General features: G+C 38.5%; 1 protein-coding gene across 43 annotated transcripts in view; it reads right to left on the reverse strand.

The window, feature by feature from the left end:
* Nucleotides 1-24,648, reverse strand: part of PTPRD (protein tyrosine phosphatase receptor type D) — a 624,822-nt gene that overhangs the window by 133,918 nt on the left and 466,256 nt on the right. For 13 of the 43 annotated variants that reach the window (XR_013635846.1, XM_073345345.2, XM_078852905.1 and 10 more), the window contains 7 exons: nucleotides 24,251-24,556; nucleotides 23,132-23,325; nucleotides 20,011-20,037; nucleotides 17,920-18,037; nucleotides 10,076-10,663; nucleotides 9,540-9,640; nucleotides 8,340-8,599 (listed from right to left, as the gene is read on the reverse strand). Coding sequence is in view for 42 of the 43 variants with exons in the window: in XM_073345345.2 (XP_073201446.1) it covers nucleotides 8,340-8,599; nucleotides 9,540-9,640; nucleotides 10,076-10,663; nucleotides 17,920-18,037; nucleotides 20,011-20,037; nucleotides 23,132-23,325; nucleotides 24,251-24,556 (1,594 nt within the window). In the remaining variant the exon portion in view is untranslated. The remainder of the gene's footprint in view (nucleotides 1-8,339; nucleotides 8,600-9,539; nucleotides 9,641-10,075; nucleotides 10,664-17,919; nucleotides 18,038-20,010; nucleotides 20,038-23,131; nucleotides 23,326-24,250; nucleotides 24,557-24,648) is intronic. The other 30 variants (XM_078852933.1, XM_078852936.1, XM_078852926.1 and 27 more) reach the window with 9 other exon arrangements.

Consider the following 24,648-nt stretch of genomic DNA (forward strand, 5'->3'; position numbering starts at 1 on the left):
CTCTGAAAAACATCCTCTTCTCTTCTCCTAGAGAGAATTTTCGGTAAATGACATTTTTCAGTATAATTGAGATGAGGCAGCACTGTTTTATTTTTTGTTCCCAGATTGTCTCCTTCTCATTTCCTCCCACCAAACCAGAATATATGTCAAGCAGGTTTATCATTTCATATTAGTGTGCAGAACTGAGGAAACAGAGTGATAACAATAGATATTATATATTTTCTTAATATATTTGTCAAAAAACCACTTATTCTTTGTTTCAATAGCAGAGAGGATAGGGGAGAGTAGTTGCCTTCCTTTGCCCCGATAATGACATATCTCATATTCAAGGTATCTCCGTGTCCTCCATTAATGACTAGTAATAGAAGATAAGGCTGAAGGACCATGGACAATCTTCACCTATCCTGGCCTGCCATTTTTTATGGCTGATTATCCATTTTTCTTTCTGCCACAGTGGCTGTCTGTTCATTTCACTCATTGCTAGGAATACAGTTGAACAGCCTCCTCTGAAGCAATTAGTAAGAGAATCCATAACCATCCTTCTCCATGGCCCTATACAAAGAGCTCAGTCTAAACCAGCCTATGAAGTAACCATCTCAATGGAGCTCCTTCAATCTGGATCTCCCTTTTGGCAGCACATGAAAACACTCCTAGAGATAAAGGAGTTATATGTTGTAACATGGCTGCGCTTTTTTATTGCTATACAAAATGCTTAAATGTATTAAAATTCCCTTTAAAAAAATATCAAGGGCCTAATTTTCAAAGAGCATCAACAACGATAATTGATACCAAGAGGAAGTGTAGGTACTTGGCTCTCTCTCTAAGTACCACAGACCTATGAATGCTCTTTACCAATCCCAGCCCATAATAATTCTATCCTAGATTTGTGAAACAAAACATGTGCATGAGTCTATAACGACTAGAGGGGGCTGACTAAATATCTTCTCTCTTATGCAAATCAATAAGATGGTGAAACAACCCTTTTTCTAGCAAATGCTAGATTCTGCCAGCTTTACTTACATTGAGTGAAAGCCTGCTTCTATTGAACTCATCAGCAAAACTTACACTGACTGCAATAGGACCATAATTGCACTCAGTCAGCAGGATTGTACTCCCCAAATAGTCCCATTGATTAAACTGATTTCAGGGGAACTACTGGGAGAGGAAGATACTACTCAACTTGAGTATAAGCCTTGCAAAATCTGAGCCTTAATTCTGGATATGTATCTCCAAGCTTTTGTATTTATTTATTTCACATGATTTCTTTGTTGTTTTATCAGTGACTCAACATAAAACCAGGATTCATGGAATACAACAAGATCAAAGCTTGCATTATAGTACATGTCTTCAAAGAAAGAACTACGGAAGAGATCATATTTAGGTAAGACTGAGGAGGCTATATAAGACACTGGAAGTTATTAAAAATGCTGCAAATAAGATTTTCAGAAATAAATATGTAAGAAGGGATTGTCCTTTCACTGACCAAATGGTCTTCATGTGTTCTCTTAAAAATGCATCATCTTATTTGATCCTTCAAAAAAGGATGGATGATCCCATTTTCTATTCTGCTAGCTGTACCTACTTTGCTGAAACAGGAGTTATATAAATACTGAAGTACGAGTAATAATAAATCCCTGGTTCCTGTGCAGCCTTAGTAGAACTGACTAATCTCTCAGAAATAATAATTTATTCAAAAGGGAAGCAAGAAATTGAGGTTTAAACAAAGTAATTTTTACATTAAACTAAAAGACAGATCAAGCAGCATGTCAAACATTTCAGACACGATTAGTCTAGATCACCTTGTGTACTGGATAGTTCTGTGAAACCATTTAGTGCCCTACCAAACATGATAAACTCCTGGTCACCATCACCACATAATTAAGAACAGTGCTAGTCTAAAGATTATGAGGGAGGCTTAGTCAGATGACTTTCTGGGGAACTGCCAAATTTAACTCATTCATTCTATACGATAAATGGGATTGTTCTCTGGGTCACCACCACTTACTTGTAAGCAAAGGTATCAACTTTGAAAAAAAAATTAAGGGATGATTCTGCAAAGAAGCTGGGATCTTAGAGGTACTAGGCTCCACATCTGTTGGAAGCTTTTGTGTGCATTTGGCTGTATCCTAGCAATGACACAACTTTGCAAATGCTAACTTATTAATCATCACAATACCCCTTTGATGTAGAAAGTATGTAGGCACCCTTTACTAGAGGGGCCTCTGAACTTTATTGGGAGTGTTCCAGGAGAAAAGCCTGTATGCTGCAATCTAGCCTTAGAGACTGCAACTCTCATGATGCCTTGGGAAAAGAGGGGGAGACTTCCTCATGCAGGGAGAGCAGGCGGTGGACTCCATTTTGGGAAGAGGAGTGAGATGGCTGCTGTGAAGCTCTGTCCATACCAGGAGCTGCTGCTAGGAAGCCAGAAGCTGCTGCTGGGAGCCTGCAGGGACTTTGATGGAGCAGGGAGCTTCATAGGTGGTTGGTGGCTTCATTGGAGTCAGAACAGAGACTGTTGCTGTGCCTAGAGCTGACTGAGCTGGGCCTGCAGTGAAGGAGCCGTGAGTAACCCCCACTCTGGTTTGGGAAAGTACGTGCAAGGGAAGGGGCACAGCAGTTTTTTAATTGATTTTACTCAACTGTTCCTGTGGATTTAAATTAGTAGTGACATTTAATCTTACTCTGTTATACCCTGTTTCTTTAAGTTGTTAAGATAAATGAGCGTTTGCTCTAGTTTAAGTACATTGGATGTATATTATTTATAATTGGTATTTGAGTTAGACCTATGCCACAGGTTATTATTATTATTACTACTATTTGAAAGGGTTTATTCCTGGAGGTTCCCAAGGCCTGCCATTGAGTGTGTACAGGGGCCAGCCAGGTGGAGGCACTGCCAATTTTAACTTCCTTTAGGAGTAAAGGGACTGCAGCTGAGAGGTAGATACAGGATTCCCACTTATCCAGCCTCACCCCTGGGATACTCAGGATCTCCTTTAATGTCAACAACATCAGGCACCCAGACACACAGGTGAGTGTTGCCTGCTCCCGAGTAACCCAGGGAAGAAAAGGGGGTTACAAGTATTATTATCCCAAAATTATAATTGGGGAAACAGAGACAGAAAAGATAAGGCCACAGCTGTCACACGTAGGTGCCCAAAATTAGGCACCCGACTAAGTGACTGGAGAGTGCCCTCCACCCCTATTGCCTTCATTAGGATAAGTGCTCAGCTCCTTTGAAAACCAGGCCACTTTTACGTCTGAAAATTTTGGCCTAAGTGATTTGAACAAGGTCATAGGGAGAGTCAGGGACAGAGCTGGGACTCAAATATAGGATTCTCTTGTTCACAGTGCTGTGCTTAATCCACTGGGATGCAGCTTGAAACAGCCCAACACCACCAACCATAGCCTGGGTAACCATAAATTGTTCTGGAATCTCTCTCAAATTCAAACTGGATTTCATAGTTCCCAAAGTCCAGCTTTGTGCAGCTGTAGAGGAAGGCCCTGAAAATCTTTGTTTAACCCTAGCAACTGATTCACATTATCAGTGCTGTTTTTGGAAGGAAAAGGGCTAAACTCTTACTTGAATAAAAATAAAAGCTGAGATTTGCCTCTGGCTTTGCAGGCCTCAAAGGCCAGCTCTACTCTCAATGCAATGAGAGGGAAGTTTAGCACACTGTTTGAAGTATAGTAAAGGGAAAAAGAGCAGTACTCCTCATATGCCCTTCCATACACCCTAGTAGCTTCCCTCATTTCTCAGGAATATCTTAGGTCCATCATCCCTCTTCAGCCCTATTGGCATTTTAAAAAAAGTTGGAGAAGTGTAGTTTCTTGGCTATGATTTCCCTCTTATCATAGGCTATCACTATTCACCTACCGGAATAAAATCAACTTCCTAAATCAATACATGCAGGTAGTCAATTCAGGTTACAGTGTTCATCCCTTTTTTCTGTTGTAAGCAATTAGATGGCTACAAACCTCTTCTTAAGGATATTATTTTGGAACAGATCTAACTGTATAGTTTTAAGTTACACATAAAATTTCATTACCCGTTTTACTTTTAAATACACATTTTGTGTTTAGTACAAATATTTGCCTCAACAATAGCTGTAGATTCCTTCAACCTGCCCAGCCACAACCTTAAGACGACTCCTAAGTTCATGTGGCCAGTAATTATAGTAGTTAAAAAAGTGGTTTCCTCAAAATTAAGAGAAAATCAGCTGAGAGTACAACTTTGCACACTAATGTGTTCCAGCTGAGAATGTGAACAAGTTACTTGGGCTAGCATGCATTAAATTTATCATATGCATTGACTAGTGGAATGCCCCCATTAAATCATAACCACTCATTTCCCTTCACATTCATGAATTTCTATCAAGGCATATAATGCAAGGTGAGTCTATCTTGTCTAACTTTCTCTTGCTTTCGTCATGCTTTCCAAGTGTCAGACTGCCACGCACAACCTTGATTAGCTAATCAGACTGCTGCACACACACTTTTAGCACACACAAGCAATGCTAAAGTGGAGTACAGAAGTCACACAAGGTTGGTTGCGGAATGACACTGACTGGGTCTATAAGGAACATCTATGCAGCACTGACAGTTACTGGGGGGAGCAATGCCATGTCAGTTGTCTTGTTGTTAGAACATTCACTGCATAACCAGGGCTCCAGTAACATACAAAACAGGCTAAGTGGGTCAACAAAAGATGCAAAACACTTCAAGGGATTGCTTAACTGTTTGTTTTCTTTGGAACCCAGCCCTTGCATAATTTTCTGCCTTTACTTGGGAGGGACTCATAAGCAAGCACAGCAACTTGCAGTCAGAAATACTGTTTTTAGTAACAGGTTTCACATTTTGGCAAAATGCCAGAAATGCCTTACCTGAAGCACTACTGGTGAAAAGACACCCATTTAGCTCTGAATATGAATATTTTTGCACAGCTCTATTACAATATCTACTCATTCCCATTATTAGACACTGAAGAATGAAAGTTATGTCCCTCAACATCTTTAACAAATTATGGTGTGTCTAAGCAATTGCCCCCATGTCGCATTAGTATTAATCTAAAATGCACTACAGTGAAGCCATTAAACTCTTTATCAGTTTTGCCTTTTGCCTAATTAACATTAATACAGGATTCTCTATATTTAGTAATCCTACCATATTAGGATAGACAGTATCATGGTAGTGCAATGTTAATCATATACAAATGGTAACTATAAAAAGTGTAATGGTGATTACTGTACAAGATGGTTCTTTCCTCTCAGACACTACAGTTATTATTATCTCCTTAAACTCTAAGAATTCAAGTTATATTTAGCAGATAGGGGACTGCTTTTAAGCTTTAAGCCATTTTATTGTATGCAGCTTCATTTCCCAATGAACATCCTTTTCTATCTCGCGGAGGTCCCCAAGCCTAGTGAGGGTGCGTTTTGGTGGCTTCCGCAATGGGAGAGTGCCAAAAAGAACAGAATAGGCTGGGTTCCGCAAGATATCCAGCCCCCCTCAGTACATCCAGGGTAGGTTGGAGGTCTTGTGGGATTTGGCATGAGAATTGGAGCCATGATAGGAGTCCTGTGCTGAGGGCCACTTCTTGTTTGCTGTTTACCAGCCATCAGCCCCTCCTTCCTCTCTCATCTAGGTTGCTGAGGGCTAAGCTGGTAACCACTTTGTGGCTGAGGGCTAAGCTATACCTGCTTTTTTCCCCATATCACAGACTGACCAAGGTTGTTCGGGGGTTCACCTTCCTAGCTAGGGGTTGGGTTTTGACCAAGCAGAGGGCTAGGATTCTCCCTCTCCTGGAGGTCACAGTTTGAACTTAAGTGAGAGTCATGTAGGTGGCACACTCTTCTGGCATTTGCCCAGTGCAGGAACTTGCTGATGTAGGCTCCAGATCCAAAGAAGTAACATAGTGGGCATCTCAAGGATATCTCCTAATGAGATGGGGGCACCAGGTCTTACCCCATGGGTGCAAATGTGAACCAGGGGCCAGGACACTATGCTGGGGCACCGCCCTACTGATGTGCTTGATGGCAGTGCTCTCTGGGGGTGGAGATCCCCTCTCGCCTCAACCCTCAGAAGTGGGAGCAAGGGAAGCTGTCCAGGTTACTCCTAGTGTGCTGACTGGCTCCTTCTGTGGTGGGAGCCCCCGCCAAAACTGGCAAAGAATCAATGAGCTGCACGTGACTGCACTGTGCTTTCCCCTGATGGGAAACATGGCTGTAATTTGACTAATGAAGTTGCAGCCTGGTTAAAACCCGTACTACATGTCTTTGCCTTCTTCTGTGTGGTGAGCACACCAACAGGGGCTTATTCTCCCAGCAAATACCTATGCAATCCAAGGGGAGTGACATGTTTACATTAATGACAAGGTTAAACCCTAACTCCTACAAATAGTCTTCCACTTTTTTCATTACTTGTGGGGAAAGTTATTGTCTCTTTCTCTGTTGCTGTCATCCACTACTGTTTTACTAAATATCCCTAGCTCTTTTCTCCCAATAATTGCCTTACATAATAAATCTTTTTGACTCATTCCATCTTCAGTCTTCCTTAGCTACATTTGTACTGACCACTTTTTCCTCAGTCTAATGAAAATGGCTACATTTTTCACTTTTTCACCCTTTTAAAGTTTCAAAGTCATTCTTTTTCTGATCTCACCTGTCTTGAATGTCAGTGACAAAAATGGGGAACATCAGTGTACAAAGCCTACAGTAAAAACCCACCAGAGAGAAGGTAGGTTGCATCCCCAACAATATTTAATGACTTGCTCATTTTCCTTCCCCTTTCCTTCACATCACACCTGGGAACCTTATAGAACAACAAGAATCACTGGAACCAGAGCAATAATATGAATTGATTATATCATGCTTCATGTTTTCCTGGCTATCTTTCTAATCCCTGCTGGCACAGTGCTGACAGCTCTTTAGTACTATCTTAGTTGTTTAAGTCTTCACAGGCCCATTTCTCCAAACATTTAAGCAGCCTCTGAAAAATCTGGTAAACTCTTCTCCAAAACTGTCAGCAAACAATTCCCTATTTCCTTACTTGCACCTGACTGCCAGAAACCGGGATTGTACAACAGGGGATGGATCACCTGATAATAGTGTTCTTTCCCCCTGAAGAAACTGGCCCTGGCTGCTGTCTGAAGGCAGGACGCTGGGATAGATGGAGCATTGGTCTGACCCAGTATGGCCATTCTTATGTTCTTACCTGGATGTTACTGGTTTTAACTTCATTCTTGCCTATATAATTAGTTCATTCGAAGTATTGTACCTGTAACAGCCTTTTAAGCCTCCACTAGTCCATGCAGTGACTGAAGCTTGATATTGCAAGTCACTTCAGTGGGAATTGGCGGCACACATGTAACTGAAGGCATAAGCTGGCCTGCAACATGTTTATTACTTGCAATGATTCTTGATAAGGACAGTTACAGTTTGCAGGGATGACCGTGAAATAAAAATACATCATTTTACTTCTAAATTGATAAGTGAGCACCTTTGATCTGGAATATACTGTGAGACAATAAACATATAACCCCAATGCCATTTTTACATAATCAGAGTCAAATTGCACTTTAATACTGTAGAAAACAAAATCCTGAGGGTGGTTGATAATTTTCCATCAAAAAACTATTTTTTGATGGCAAATTGGATTTTTGATTAAATGAAAATTTCTACGGTAAGTGTCTGCTTTCTACAGAAAATGTCAGCTTTTTGTCCAAAAATCCCCTGCCCCAAAAAACAAAACAAAAAAACCAGCAACAAAAACCAGGAAGCTCTTGGCTGAAAACTTTGAAAACTTTTTGGGTTTTTAGTTTTTCAATGGAAAGATAGGCTTTTTTTGTCTTTGTCAAAAATTTCCAAAAGGAAAAATAAGTTTTTTATGACCAGCTCTCCAAAATCCCTTTTTTAGGTTGTCATGGTAACAAAAGGAAATGATGGTTTAAACTGCTGACTTGAGACCATAATGGTGCTGAATTGTTAGATCCATAACAGGGGATTCAATTACGGACTTGCGTTCCCATCATTTCTACCTATGATGTTTTCGTTAACCATGTGTGGATGTCTATCTTATGCTGATCAGATTCCAGAAGACCCTAAAACTATTAGATTTTATTCTGTGTTTGTATATCACCTATCTGAATGGTCCAAGACTAGGGTTCCTAGGCACTATGATAATACAAATATATAATAAACTATAATAATAATAATAATAATTAATACTAGTAGATGAAAAATTCACTGAAATCGTCCATTTTATACCTTTTGGGGATTAACAAGAGTTAATTTTGGGATGATGGGAAACTTGCCATTCTCACCAGCTGCAGAACCTTTACTCACTTTATATTCTCATTTGCAGGTACTTCAGGAAGTTCCACAGTTATCATCCCATCCAAGTTGGTCTTCCCAATGAAGACTGGCTTGGTGCGCAGTACATCTGGTGCAGTCTTTGCTGTAACCCTATGCTGAAGACCTCCAGCACTGTTCCCCCTATTCGTCAGAACAAAGGAATATGATGTCTCCGGCTTCAAGTTAGTGATAAGTTTCTGAGTGGCTCGACCATCCACCTCAACCACCATTTTTCCATCATCGTAAAGAATCTAATAGATACAAAAATTCAAGGCCTTTTAGTCATTGGGGGAAAAAAGTTGTAAAATGATTGGTATTGATACACTGAAAATATAAATGAACCCAGCCATACATTTGAAATGGTAATCGGCAGCATTTTATGGTCTAAAATGTTATTGAGGACAGCATGTCAATCTAATTTTCTTTTTCCAGGGAAAATAATTATTGAAAATAGTGTCCTCTATTACAGTGTATATAGCACTAGAGATGTATTTGTTAACATGTTTAAAATTCGTATGATGCTGATACAAATGAGCTTAGCGTTTAATATGCTGTTTACATCAAGGCTGTTCTGCAAACTTGTGTTTACTGTAGATCTACCCATCCTTAAAGGTTCCTTGTTTTCTGAACCAGTTTTCATATTCATCAAAGTTCATAACATACTGCTCTTTGCTGACCTTTTCCAGTGGTGGTTAATAAGTGCTTAAATGGTACAGAATAAATTATAGGCAAGGTTGCAATTTACACAAATCTGTTTGACTGTATTGTAAATAATTGGAATGCAAGAGTTAGAAACCAGATAGGTTTCTTTTTTAAAGAACAGGTCGAAGGAGTAAAGAAGATAAAATTCTGTTACATACATTATAGAGCAGAAGCTTTAAAAGAAAATTAATATTTTAATTCCTCTGTTTAGGAAGACCTGTTGCACTGAACTATAAAGAGTTCACAGCATGTGAAATATCTAATATCAGTCAAAATTTGGATAGCTGCCAGTGCACTAATGCTAAGGTGGAAAGTTCACATTGCCAAAGGACTGATTTTTAACTGGTCAATATTGCTGATTAGTTTACATTTTAAATACAGCAGAACCAAAAAAAAAAAAAAATCCACCTGCTCAGTAAACTGCTTAAGCAGCTGAACTATATCCTCCAATTTTATCCTCAATGTCTTACAAATTAGAAAACAACTTACTTTGAAAGGCATGGCAGAATTGTAATTCTCTGGAATCTCCCAAGACAGCAATACTGATGTCTTCATTACTGCTTTTACATGAAAATTTTTTGCAAACACTGCTGGAAAAGGAAACATAATGTATTTAAACTACATCTTGAACGTTCGCTCCTATCGCTTTTCTACCACTACCAATAAGCTGGAGCTATTAGCTTTCCGTTAAGGATAAAAAGAATAGAAATGCAAATCTCTGACGTGCTTAAGACAATCATTTTAATACCTCATTCTTAGGAAATTCATTCATCTAATACCATCTCAGTATGTTATATTTTTCCTTACCTGAAAATACCGTGCAGATGTTAGCCAGCCTTGCTTGACATGGGGTAACTGGATTCTAAGGTATCCAAAACATATTAAGATTTACATACTTTACCTTTTTTGTTGGTCGAACCTATTTACATGAATGGGTGGGTCAGTTTATTTACAGCTTCAAAAACACTGATATCCAAAGACCGACATTCCTTTAAAGGACAAGTCCATAAGCAGACAAATCCTACCTTGATCCACGGGCAGTGTCCTGAACTGGACACTTGGACTATATGGACCGGGCCCTTTGCTTGTGTGGGCACGTACTTTTACATCATATGTAGTATCTGGTTTTAAGCCAGAAAGTGTCATAGTGGTATCGGTGGGAACAATGGGGAGCTCAGTTGGGTGGTGTGCAACATTGATATCTCTATACAGCAGGGTGTATTTGGTGATAATGCCATTTCGCTCTGCTAAGACTGGTGGCTGCCAAGTTAATTGGACTGATGTAGCGGTGGAGCTTTCGGAGTGGAGGTTCTGAGGGAATCCATTGGGTACCTCTTCTGGAATAGAAATCTCTTTTACCATCTCCTCCCCATAGCCCACTTTATTTCTAGCTGAAAGCCTGAAGAGATAAGAAGCTCCTTTGTGAATGTCTGTGGCTGTGAAGTGGTCTTCCTTCTCTGAGAACTCCAGCGTTGTAAACACATCCAAGTCTTTGCGGCCAAACTTCAGGCAGTAACCCTGCAGGGGGCCAAAGGTATCGACAGGAGGGTGCCACTGAATAAGAGCCGTGTTCATCTGTGTATGGCTAATCACAAGCCGAGGTTTTCCTGGAACTGTAGTACAATGTTATTTAATGATGATAAATATAAATGGAAATGTGCATTTAATTCTTGAGGTCTTTTAAATAGGAATACAGCTGTATTTGCTTTCCCCTCACTCTTTGTTCCTCAAATAACTATCTTATAAAAATTCAGAAATAACCTCTTTGTTCTGCACTGTTCAGTCATACAGTATAATTGACTGGGATAGCTAAGCTACCCATTATTTGTTGTCCCCCGCACCCATTTTCCAAATATAGAGAAAAGTATGAACATTCAGGGACACAGAACATATGAACACAAGTGAGGTAAAACTTCCAAATAGTTACTACCCATCTTTGCTTACACGTACTCGCTTGTGAAAAGGAGTGTTGTCATAAGCATTCATTAATTTAATCCAGGGAAAAACATTTCTATTTCTGTAAGTAAAAAAAGAATGGAGAAATTACTGGTTTCTCACTATGCCTAACATATCTACTACCATTATTTGAGGGGGGGAAGGGAAGAAATACACCTATGATAGAAGGTAAGTCAGCTGAACCTTCTTAGCAATCCTAGCACACCACCACTAGGAATCCTAACTACCTACCTCAGGTACTTATATGGCATCTGTCACTACAGTATCTGAGTGCCTAGCAATCTTTTTTGTATTTATCCTTTCAATGTCCCTATGAGATTGGGAAGTACTATTATCTTCATTTTACTGATGGGGAACTGAGATACAGACAAACCAAGTGACTTGTTCAAGATCACACAGGAAGTTTATGGTGAAGAAGGTATTTAATCATGAGCTGCCTATCAGAGGCTAGTATCCTAGCCACTGGACTGTTCTTCCTCCTAGGTCCTGCTTATCAGCCCTTCAATCACATATGTTTGAATTCCATGTAGATTACACTGACCAGTTGCAAAGCTTGCCCCTCTTAAGCACCATATTATGTCTGAAATGTTTACGTAAATAGCTCACAATAGGAAAGTCAGCAGACGCACAAGAAAAAGATACGGCTGTCAGCTGGGGAGCAGATAAGGAGAAAATGGGGTTGGGAAACACTCAAAAGCTGCATTTAAGAGATGTAAACATTATGGAAATGGGTACAATGGATAGACTCCAAGGAGAGACTGCTGGATTGGAATTAATTTGCAAACTGGATACAATTAACTTAGGCTTGAATAAAGATTGGGAGTGGATGTGTCATTACACAAAGTAAAACTATTTCCCCTTCTACTATTCTTGTAAAGTACTGGAAATGGCCCACCTTGATTATCACTACGAAAGGTTCCCCGGCCCCCGCTCTCCTGCTGGTAATAGCTCACCTTTCCTGGTCACTCTTGTTACAGTCTGTATGGTAACACCCATTGTTCTCTGTGCATATAAAATCTCCCCAATGTATTTTCCACTGTATGCATCCGATGAAGTGAGCTGTAGCTCACGAAAGCTTATGCTCTAATAAATTTGTTAGTCTCTAAGGTGCCACAAGTCCTCCTTTTCTTTTTACGGATACAGACTAACACGGCTGCTACTCTGAAAGTTGACAATGTTATTGGACAATGACATGGGACTATTAGCTTGCACTGATGGAAGTCTGACACTCCATGTTATGGACTGGATAAATGTAAAGGATAACTTGTGTTCATTGATCAAATTTTCACAATAAAAAAAAGAATCTTTTCTTTAACCTTTTGAACTGTACGTTTCAATTCAAATAATCATAATCAACTTGCTCTATTTGCCGAAAACTGATTCATATGTACATACTTTACCACTGTGAAGGCAAACATGTTCATATTTCAAGAGAAATGTGCACCTATTTGCCATTTTTGCCTTTAAAAATCTTTTCCCAACTGGCTAAAATTAAGCTCCTAAATCCATATTTAGGCACCCAAGTAAATGGCCCTATTTTCAGAGGTGCTGAGCATTTGCAATGAAGTTAGTGGGGGCTAAAGGAAGATTGCACCTCTAAAAACCAAAAAAAAAATGGCATTTTGGCACCTAAATATGGATTTAGGTCTCAATCCAGCAACTGTATCAGCACAGTACCCTTGTGACTCCATGAAGATTTCATTTACTTTATTGGAGCTCCATGTGGAAGCCGGGTCTGCCCAAGTGAATGCAGTTGCTGCACTGGGGCCGCGGGTTTCTATCTTTAAACACCCAAGTGTGCACATTTTGATGTTTACAATGACATTTATCTTTTTCCCAGAACTCCAGAAAATCAATTAGTCATAATTAGAACTATTGATAATAATTCCAAAACAAGAGAACAAGAATGCCATTTCTTGGTGAAAATTCTGCAAACTATAAGCTCTTTTTTCATTACTCCTTTCATAAGTCCTAGCCATTGTCTACGATATGATATGAATTTTGGTTTATTTTTATCGCCATTTACTACAGCGTCTTCATTTTTAAAGCCTAATTCTTGTCCAAATAGGATCCCAAACACTTTATATGTTTTCTCCCCACTTTCTGTAGTATAAAATGTATGTCTCTGATTAGTTCTGACCTTTTCCCACTGATGGATATGAGTCAGTTATGGAGCAGAGAAAAGACTGTGGATGCTATCGTAGGCCATATTTTTCGTTGTATTATAACTATTATTGAAGCCAATGGACCATAAGCAAGAGGAGAAGAGCCCACAAAAATAGTACAATAACTCCTTCAGATTTTTAGAGGAGAGGTTGCTGGAAGCTGTCACGAAATTATTTATGCCATAAATTGTTTTTATTCTTGTGGCAGCCCTCACATTTAAGACTATTTCTTTTAAGTTTGATTGGTGGTGCCTGTATAAAAGAGGTAAGAATTAGAGCTAGTTCTTGAGCAGAATAGAAAAGCCAGCAATGTTTGCCTAACCACTAAAAAAAGAATAAAAAAAAATAAAAATTCATCTATATTGTCTAATGGCAAGAGCAACACATACCCATTATATCTTCATATGATAACATGTACTCTAGGGTCTCCTCTTCAGTTAATAATTCAATAATTTTTAAAAAATGAAAACTTTTTTCTAGTTTCTTTTTACTAGAAATCTTTAAGGCAAAATGTTCCTAAAAGTATCTAACTGTCATGACTTATATTTATTATAGCCCCAATGGTGAAAATGCAGAATTTTGTCAGGTCTTTTGGGAACTACAGTTTCCCAGTGATTATACTGAACAATAGTGACTGCATCCAGAGATGACTTCATCCCGTAATATTTGTGTTTAGTAAGGTCTAAATGAAATTCATGTACCTATGAAGGAGACATTCTCTGAATTTCTAATGAATTGCAGCTCCATAACCATCCAGCAGGGTGTCACTGAAAGGCTTAGTTACCTCACAACCATTACAAGGTCAGAGCATGCTTTCTTTGGCTGAGCACAGCCTAAGAGCAGAACACTGACAACAGAAGCTTCTGGAAGTTGCCTTTAGCAAACTTACCCAGGAACAGTGTCAGATGCTGTACAGCATATGAGTTGCACGACATCTTGTAAATTAACTCCTCTTTTGGAGCAAACCTTTTCAAAAGCAGGGGCACTGATAAAGCTCTAGTTTCAATTGAGAAAGCATAACTGGGCACAGACAAAATTTAGTCCAAACTGTATATTTCCACAAAGCCAAGCATTTTGTTCTGCATTAAGAATGAACCTAAACAATTATGGACTTGTGCTGGTGTGATGAGATGCTGCACGTACTGCAGCACAGGGTCCCCGAGAAGCAACAGCGCTGCCTCAGACTCGCCATTCACCTTATATCGTGTATGATAACAAGGCTCAAATTTTATCAAGGCTTTTGGTTGGTAATATACATTTTGGACCTGACTAATAAAAGTATTACGACATCAGTGATTTACACTGATGTAAGTGAGGGGAGAATCAGGCCTGTTCAGAGCAAAGGTGCTATATTTAGTATGTCACCAAAACCACGAGGTAAAAGATATAATAGTCTGATATGCACAACTGATGAGGTTTATTTTAATTTTCACAACATGTAAGTACTAAGCTGAATTGTGTGTCACTCTGATCCCCTGGCTTGTACAACTACTCACTCTGCTTTTACACTGTTGTAGTGTCTCACCTCTGATAGGCTCCCCTACAACCTGCTCTGCCTGAATTATATCCCTCATACGTGGTGGGGACTGAAGCACCTTAGTCATACTCAGGAGTGGCATTGATGTTGGGGGTGAAACAAATGGAGCTTGCAGTGCTGAGAACCAGGTAAACTGGGGAATCACAGGATTATGGACGAGAACAGAATGGTTGCCACTGTATTTGGAGCAAGCCAAAGACCAACTAAAAGGTTCCTGTTGGAGGGAAATGGCAAGGACAGTGATATGCACAATGAGTGTGAATTCGGACATTGAGAAAGAACTGCAGAAGGACTGAGTGACAGAATGAAGTAAAAGAGGGAGCAGTGAGGAGGACAAAACAAAAACAGAAAGAAAACTAAAGAACAAGGGGCCTGACAGGAGAGTGACTGTGAATATGGCAAGTGAAATTTGACTGGAAAGTACTTCCAGTTCTCTCCTGTACTTCAGTCCCTTGATAAAATAGTAACATTCCTTTTGTTCCTGTATAGTAACTCATTTTAAACATTTGGGGCTAAATTCATCACTGGCATAAGCAAGCCCCACTGAAACGATTACTAAATATTTTAGATTAGTGAACAACCACAGCAAAATATCTATCTATATATAGTGAGTATAATGACTCTGAGTGTACTTTGTTTATTTGATATATCTAGTTTTGTCTTAGTTATATATGGTGATACTTTGTAGTACATCAGTAGAAGTTCCGCATCATGTTTGATACAATGAATGAAATCTTCGTAATATGAGACCTCGCTAGAGCAAGCTGTTATCAAATCTTTGCAGAGAAGTGAAGGAAGATTGACAGCTTTTGTATGCAAATAATGAGGTATGCAGTTAGTGAAGTGTGCATTAGTAAAATTCAGCTGCACTGCACTTTTGCAATTCATGATAAACTGTAAAATACATAGCTGTAAAAACAATTTATATGGCTATCATAGGTACCAATAAAGCTGAAGACACTTTTTTTCGAGCTACTGGCAAGGGTATTATTTTAATCATGAAGAAATATTTAAATACTTTGACTTGTGACAGTAACTTGTTTGTATAAAGACTTTATAGAAATATGATTACTGATACTAACAATGGATATAAAACAGGAAACTGAATATAGTATGGAAAGTATATTCTGGAATGGAGACCTTAGCCAAATACCATTACCACACTATCAACTGAGGTTACTGGAGGCTCACACTTGTGAAATAAACTTTGCAAGCCTTCCCTGCATATAAATATAAACTATGTTTTTTAAATACTAACTAGACATAGTAAAACAGTTAATATCACCAACTGGTTCATACCTGCCTTAAAGTAGTTTTCCACATATGGTGAGTTTTCATTGGGAAACATTTAGAGTCCAATTTTCCTCCCAGGAACACTAGTTTTACAGTGATGTAACTCAACTGACTTTAATGGAGATACCTATTTTAAAACAAGTCTAAATGAGAGTAGTGAGTCAGGCCTTTAATTTGTTTTGTAGTATTTTTAGACAGTTCCTTTGTAGAAGCCCCCAGTTAAATGAAAGCTGTCAACAGTTGACAGGCCTTAAATTAGAATTATTAGCTTTGCTTTGGTGTGTGAGTTTGGGAAAGTACAAGTGCATCATTCCTCTATCTGCCTGCTCCATTCTTGTGAAAAGGCAGGGTCTGAAATCTGTCTGTATGCTTATCACTCCCTTTTTTAAACACCTATATGAGAATCCTCCTTAACTACAGATGATAAACCATAGCCAGATCTAACATAGTGTCTGAATAGGTATTCATTTAGGGAAAAAAACATATGGAGCAGCAAAATGCTTGAGTTCCTGTTTGTGCAGAAGACTGTGGGCTGGTAGGTGTGGACATTTACTAGATTGCCATGGCATCAAGTTGAGTAAAGGGACAATGCCAGTGATGTAAGTCAATATGGGGCTCTCGGTTTGTTCTTGGAAGGTCATGCAGCAGAAGAGTTCCATTAAAGCCTTTGTTTTGGAGAGGTTATAGATTTTTTTCAAGTGACTGGAGAGTTTATTTTTTCTTCTTCTTTTTTTTTTTAAAAGGAGAGGGGCAGAAAATTTTGGGACAGTCAAAGTTGATAGTGCCCTTCTATGGTCAATGATGACACCACCAGCTGAAGCTGGAAGTTTTGCTTCTATCATTCCATATCATACAAATATAGTTAGAGACTAGAATGAATTTCATTAATCAAAATATCATTGAAATTACTGTGTTTATTAGAGCTGTGAACTGAGTTTTGGAAAACGTTATGCATCAAGTTTTGCTTTTACTTACACCAGAACTAGAAGGGGTCCAGATGTGGATTGCATTTTGTCTGAACTACTAGAGTTCATTGGAGAGGTAGACCTCGATAAAATATATCCAACAGATATTAGTCACGAGTAATGAATGGAAGGTACTGCAGAAGCTGGAATGCAACTACATGATCAATCTATTCACTACAGTTGAGATTTTCCTAAATAGTCTAGGAGATATGGCTATATCTGCCACTGAAATTATTGAAGTTGTGTTTCTAAACCCACTAGACTGCTTTGAAAAGCTCAGTCTGGGTAGTTATAACATATATATATATAGTTTGACTTTCCACAGTTACATAATCCATAGATTATTGTTATGATAGTTTATAATAGCATTAAAGGGCTGTTACGATTTATCACGATAGGTATGGAGTGTTTTTATGGCCATGTTATAAAACCAAGAAAATGAACATTTGTAAGAAAAATAAGACTGCCTTTCTCCTTTACTATGGGAACTCAAATTTTAAATGTCTGGTTCCTCACAAAGGTTTTTTTTGGTGGGATGGGGGAGAGGAGGGTGCTGTCCATTTGGCAGAACATTTCTTGCTCCTGCTTCCTGCAGTCTACTCTGATTCGTTGGCATTTGTCAGGACAATCCTCCTTTTCCCACTTGCTGATTTTCCCCTTGCTTATAAAATATATTGTGGGGTGTAGGAGAGAGATTATCTAGCAGTAGGTTTATAGTTAAAACAGCATTTTTCTGCTACATTATGAATTTAGGAAGGGACTAGGATGTGGACTGGCTCCATTTTTTGGCTCAAATGAAGAAAGCTCCATCTGCTTACTAACCAAACGCTCCCTGTGTCCTACAAACACCTTCATTTGCACTAGAGACAGTTTCCATACAGCAGGTGTATCAAAACAAGTATTGCAAGTTGAGAGACAGCCAATTCAGCGATAAAGGGGTATCCAAATATTACCTGCACCAGTGGTAGACACTAGTTTGGGCTTGCTACGTGCTCCATCTCCTTTTGTTGTGTAGGCTGTCACAGTGAGGGAGTATGTAGTTTCAGGCTGTAGTCCAGAAATGATCATTTCCTGAGATAAAATAAAACAACAAGAACACATATTAAAAATTCATTCCTTACTAAGAAAGTGCAAAATAATCTAGTCAATTGCTACATATCACATAAAGTGCATATGCTTTTGTGCTACCTGTAATGAAGATACACATTGGAGCGTATCAGAAGAATGTTTCATGAGTGTGACACTCTGTAATGCAGTATGTTTCAGCTTTTTAAAGTAAAACAGACAGGGTATTTCTAAGTAGCATGCTTCAGGTAGTTTTATATGGCTTAGGCCAAAGACCGAATGATGTGATGAGTGTAATCATCATCCTGAAATGCATTGCCTGGAGAGTCTTATCGCTATTGTGAAATTAATGCAAGTGGAAAAAAAAGAAACACAGTTTGACCTAGTAGTTTACTGGCCATTATTGACTTAGGTATGAAATCACCAGCAATAAGTCAGAGAGCTCCAGTTTTACCCACACTTTTAAAGCTATTTCAAAATACACTAAGTACAGTCCACCAGAAACACTATTTGCCTTCATATAAATTTCACAACAACTTGTACTTGTTACAACACTGTTCATCCAGGGATCACAAAGTGCTTTACAAATTGTTATCTACTCAAAATCTCAAAGAACCACCCAATCAGCATTGTTAGAGCAAACCCCAGAGCTCTCAGGCAAAGTACACCAGTGACAGAAGGGATCAATTCTCAACCAATACAAAGAACAGGGTGTAGTATATGCACACACACACACACACACAAAAAGAGACCTTTTCACTCACACATATACATACACATGGAGGCCACCTGAAATAAAGACTTGTTCTTGCTCTAAAGGCAGCAAGAGAAAGTTTTGTCTTGATACATCAATCAGGCAGATAAGCATTATTAGTCTGTTGCTGATTCATGGGTAAACTGAAGAACAGAGAAGTCTATTTTGTCCAAAGTCACACAGTTATCATGGCTTCCAGTTCTCAGTCGTAACCACTAACCCGCACTCCTTCTCAATTCTCTGTGGCTGAATCGATTCACACTAATTTTAAGCATTGCGAAAGGAATGGCACACTTCGATGTCAAGAACAAATAGCAAATGTGCAATCATGTAATCTTCAAATGCAACAACCATAGAAGTAAACAGCAAAATTATGGGCCCAACTGTCCACAGTAAATGGATTTTTCAAAATATGAGGATAGGAACACTGTACAGATGAAATTAAAATCTGGCCATATATTTTCAGTGACTTGTTAGTAGTACCAAAATTTCTAGGTAATAATGAGAAGGGATGGGTGAAATGTTTCCAATAAAAAAGAACAAATCTGAAAATTCACTTGCAAAGACATTTCACTTTCAGTCTTTCAAAAGGCAATTACAAATGATGGTGATGACTTAAAACTATAAAAGCAAAACAAATGACAGTTTTCTTTTAAATAATGATTAACACACTAGCCTCATTTGGAGTACAGTGTATTCTACTGTATGCAAGTATAAATAAATGCATACAGTAGTGTCATTTAAAAAGGCAATTTGAATGTAATAAACACGTTACTTAGGCCATAAATACTGTGCGATGTTTGCCTTTCTTGGTTTGATTGGGAAGTGTACAAAACAGATGTATGTTTCAAACAAAAAGAAAGATGAACTTGTACTTCTGCAGCACACTACATACTGAATACAACAAAACCTCAATGGGGTGATTAACTACTAGGCAAATCCAAACTGTTTTGGTTTTCTTTCTGTAATACCTTCTTTTAAAGCATAGTTTCTTTGGTTGCATTGCCAGGCAAAGTTAGTTACAGCCATCAAACCACAAAACAATGTTGTACATTTCAGCACCATGCCAAACTCACAGAACAAAACAAAGAAAAAAAAAGTGAGGAAAATTTCAATAATGTGTTAGTTCATGCATTTATGCAAATGACAAAAACATTTACAAAACAGAAAGAGGTTAAAAAAAACCAACACACACTTTTTGTCTGACCAGTCAACAACTACTCACATGTTCAGCAGTATCATCATATTCCCACTGATTGAGAGTAAAGAATGGTGGAAAGAAAAACAAGAGAAATGAAGAGAGGTTTGTAGCCTGGTTGAGGAAATTTTGTTGTTCTTAGTAAAAATAAATTAAAAGAACAAAACAAAAAAGAAAAATCTCCAAAAACTGGCTGGCAAAATCAAATGGCCTTTGAAATCAGGTTAATGAAATGAGGCTGGGCATTTTCAGTTCCATATTTATTACCGGGGGTGGTACAAAAATTGTAACTTTTCTTTCCTTGAAGGGTAAAAGAACGACATATTCCCTGGTACTGAATGCAATTATTGCTCAGTAATATTTTATGACTGTATTTAATGAACGCCACTGATATAGAATGAAAGGCTGCCTGTTTTTCTAATCCTATGTTACAAGGCTACATTCATTTTCATTTCAATTTAGCCTGTCCAAATTACATCAGTGCCCCTATTTAGATTCATAACTGAAACATGTATACATACTTGAAATGAAGTAATGAAGCTCTGTTACCATCATTTGGTTTTTCACTGCATATGCCAAGAGAACACACATTCAGGGAAATAAATGTGAGTGGGGTTAGAATGAGCCGACGGGGGAACTAGCAATTAAGAGCCAAACCCTAAAGATACCTACAAAAGAGCAAGTTTGGCTTCGGCATGGATGGTGTTTGGGTGCCAGTATTGCATACACTCTTTCTCTCCACCTTCTCCAGTTTAAAATGGAGTCGGAACTGAGGCCACACAGAGCCTGAAAGCAGATCTCTGAGCAAGAGAAAGGGAGAATTGAAGCTCAGAGGATGATCGTTTTCTTTCTCATTGTGATGCATGGCTAGAAAGGGTTAAACGTCCTGCAAAATAAATAACCCTCAAAAGACATGTGGGGAGATAATGTTTGTGGTTTTGTGTATTTACAGGTGTGTAAATTTGTGTATGTATGAGTAGGTGGACAATGTAATCAACAGCCCCTGTCTATGCTGTATTCTGATAATTCAGAGGTCAAAAGAAGATCCTAGCATTTAAATGAATTGTAAACACAGGATATCTCAGTATTCATCTCTCTTTGAAATGTACTGTGAATTGTGGAGGAACAACAAATGGCCTTATGTTAATTTGTATAGCTAAGTACTGGTGGATGGACCTCCTTCAAAGTTATCCAAATTACCTTTTGTTCCCAGAGGAAATCCCAACTTGTTAAAGAGGACATGGAATTGTATAAAAGATCCTTGGGCCTTGATTCTGTCATCTCAGATCTACTTAGACTTCATCAGGGGAAGTCTGAGTTGCAAGACTGAGGTCTCAGTTATGCTGATACGCCCTGAATATGAGATTTGGACTATGACCTATGAACTGAATTTTAAAGGAACTCTTTGCAACTACAAAGCTCACCGTCTCTATTATGAATCTGAATCTCAATTAACTGAACTCATGTCTGTATGTATAATGATCTTTTAACCATACTCTCTCTTTTTTTTTTAATACATTTTAGTTTAGTTAATAAGAATTGTCTGTGGCATGTATTTGGGTAAGATCTGAAACATTCATTAACCTGGGAGGTAATGTGTCTGATCCTTTGGGATTAATAGAACCTTTTCTTTTATATGATGAAATAAGATTTACAGAAATGTTCATCATATTTGACGTGGGTACCTGGATGGAGGCCTGAGGCTGGATCACTTTAAGGGAACTGTGTTATTTGGACTTCTGAGTAACCAGTAAGATAATAAAGAAGCTGTTTTATGCTGGCTTGGTAAATTTAAGTATTGGAATATCCACCAGCTTTATGGGGATTGTCGGTCCTATTTTTTGCAGTTCACCCTAATTGAGTGACCACAGCTGGCTCCCCACTAGGACCCCAGCCACACTCATAATTGCAAATTTATAATAAACCACAGGCATTTATGGTTCATTCTCTTTAAACTGTGAGAGCACAATTTTTTTGCCAAATAAATAAATACATAAAGATGTAAAACAAGAAAATGGACCTCTTGAGAGCTGGCACATTACTGTTTAAATAGGCATATCAACAAAATTGAAGGGACAAGAGATCAGTCCCCCACAAAATGAATATAAAGAGTTTCAAGTTATCTATTAAATCTGGGGGTGGGAGAGTTGCCATCATTTACTAACATGAAACACAGAACTAGTTAAGATTTAACTTTTTACTTTCAATGAAGGTGATAATATCTGATGACTTCCCATTATTCATATACAAAATGAGCCCAGGCTGTGAGAGGTGTGCAAACATTTATAGCTTTCCCTTAGGCGTATACCTCAGTGGCATAATTCAGGTAATCTCCAAATCCACAAAGAACAAGTTTGCCCTACCATTAGAATCCTAATATTAGAAGTTCTTTTGATCTTGATGTGATCAAATACATGCCCCAGAACAGAGATTTCTCTGTCATATGCCATGATTTGTAAAACAGATCAAACCACTTTCTCAGCATCTGCATTTTGCACCAGAAGCAACCTTAAATTTTTAAAACAGACTTCTTATTTTACTTGATAGTTATTGATTTGAATGATGTATTGTGCAATTTAAACACATGAGTGAGTTCCAAAACTATGACACAATATTCAGGCCTTGTTTGATAAGAGTGGTGAGATGGGAACACACTAATGCTTTCAAGGCAGGACTAAATGTGCCAAAGCAGGGATCTAATCTGCCTACTTCTGGTTCCGACGCTAAAACATTGAACAGATTATTCCACCCAGGAAAAGGAGTTATCTGTGTGAAATAGCTGGTGGCTGGACCAGACACCACACATGCTAAAAGGCACTGACTATGACCTGCCCAGATGCCCTTTGGCACTCTTCCAGAGGATGCAGATAATGAAGTCTGTGGGCTTAGGGGAGCCTGTAGATGGTTACAAAGAATTGCACTAAACTTAGCTGGTTCTTTCCCTATGTATGCATACACAGGCTGCCTGAATTTGGCACAAGAAACCGTAAACATAACCATTCTGGAGAACCTATTAAGATGGAAATAAAACATGTCAGCTTGTAGGCCAAAGTGGAGGGGAAAAAATATGGATAGTTATTTATATGTATTTTGTAAATGCAGCATTTTTACTGAAGCCTATAAACAGAATAGAAAATAATGTAGTTACCTGTGCATCAGCCAGCATGACATCCTTCAGCATGGGTTGACCCTTTGGCTCGCCATTTTCCATCCTCACATAATGAACCTGGTATCCTCGGATCTGACCATGCTGCTTATTGGGTACAGGTGAGCGCCATGACACTTTAACAGAGGTAGAGTTGACAGCCTCTACCTCGACTTTGCGAGGAGGACCACTAGGAACTGGAACAACATCATTGGATAAAACAGAATTACAGGCACCTGTCTCACCCATTCAGAGTCTTTTTCTTTCTCTCTCTCTCTCTTTAAGGGCAGACCCACTATGTTTTCTTTGAAGAATACAAATTGTTCAACAAATGAAAATGCTCAACCAATCTGCTCTACCTTTCAGTGAAAAGATCAAAAAACATGACTGATGCAAAAAATGGAAGAAAAAAGAGTATTAGAGAAATAGAAAAACATGTAAAAATGTACAAAAGCCAAGGAAGATGCTTTGCGATTCAAAGCATTAAAGTACAAAGAGATATTTTGTAATTGAAATAATAATAATAAAAAAAAACCAAAAGATTTTAAAAAAAAGTTCCCTTTTGTTTTGGGTTTGGGTTTTTTGCAATGGAACAAAAAGCTGGTTGATAATTGGGACATCTTCTGTTCTATTTGGATATGGAAGACATTTGACAACCTAGATATTTAAAATAAAAATATGTAGAGCATCAGTTTTCCAAAAGATTTTTTTTTAAATGCACCAAAGAACAAGAAGGCCATTTTTAAAAACCAAAGACATAAGCTCATCAGACAGAAGAGTTAAAAAAAAAAAGTCAAGAAAAATGCAGAAAGATTTCCCCCCATGAGATCTGTGATTTTTTTAATAGATGAGGAGTGGGAGAAAGAGCAACCTGGGTAGGTTCCAAGGGGTAGCAGTTTCAACTTGTTCAAAAACAAACAAACAAACTTTGTGTTTAAAGAAGAATTCAAAACTGACGTAGCAAAGGTAGACCTTTGCTTAAAACAATCAAATGGTGACAATAACAGCAATTTTGGGGGAAAGAGGAGCAGGGGGAAAAAAGGAATACTGTTAGCCTATACAAAGACAGCAGATCGAGAGAGAGTCATAGAGGTGCAAACGGATGTAGTGGAGGCAACATACCATCTTCATCTGTCCGAATCAATACTGATAAACTCTCTGGGCCAGGTCCGACATCAGTGTGGGCAGTTACAGAGATCCGGTATTCAGTCCATTTTTCCAACTGTTCCAAAAGGTACTGAGTAGTGTCCGAAGCAATTCCCAAAATTTCATGGGGCTTGTCATCTTCCCCATCAATCCCAATGTACTTGATTGAATATTCTGTGATAATGCCATTCTGTTTTTCCACCGGTGGAGGTTGCCAACTTACCAAAATGCTAGTGGAGCTGGGGCTGGTGCAACTAATGTCTTGAGGAGGAGCTGATGGCTCTAATTTCAGTAGTGGGTTAGAGGAGGATTTGAGTGAAAGGATAGGAGTGGTTGAAAAAAAAACATGAACAAAAGAAAAAGAAAAATAAATA

The sequence above is a fragment of the Lepidochelys kempii genome, chromosome 5 (genome assembly GCF_965140285.1).
Source record: "Lepidochelys kempii isolate rLepKem1 chromosome 5, rLepKem1.hap1, whole genome shotgun sequence".
Lineage (NCBI taxonomy): Eukaryota > Metazoa > Chordata > Testudines > Cheloniidae > Lepidochelys > Lepidochelys kempii.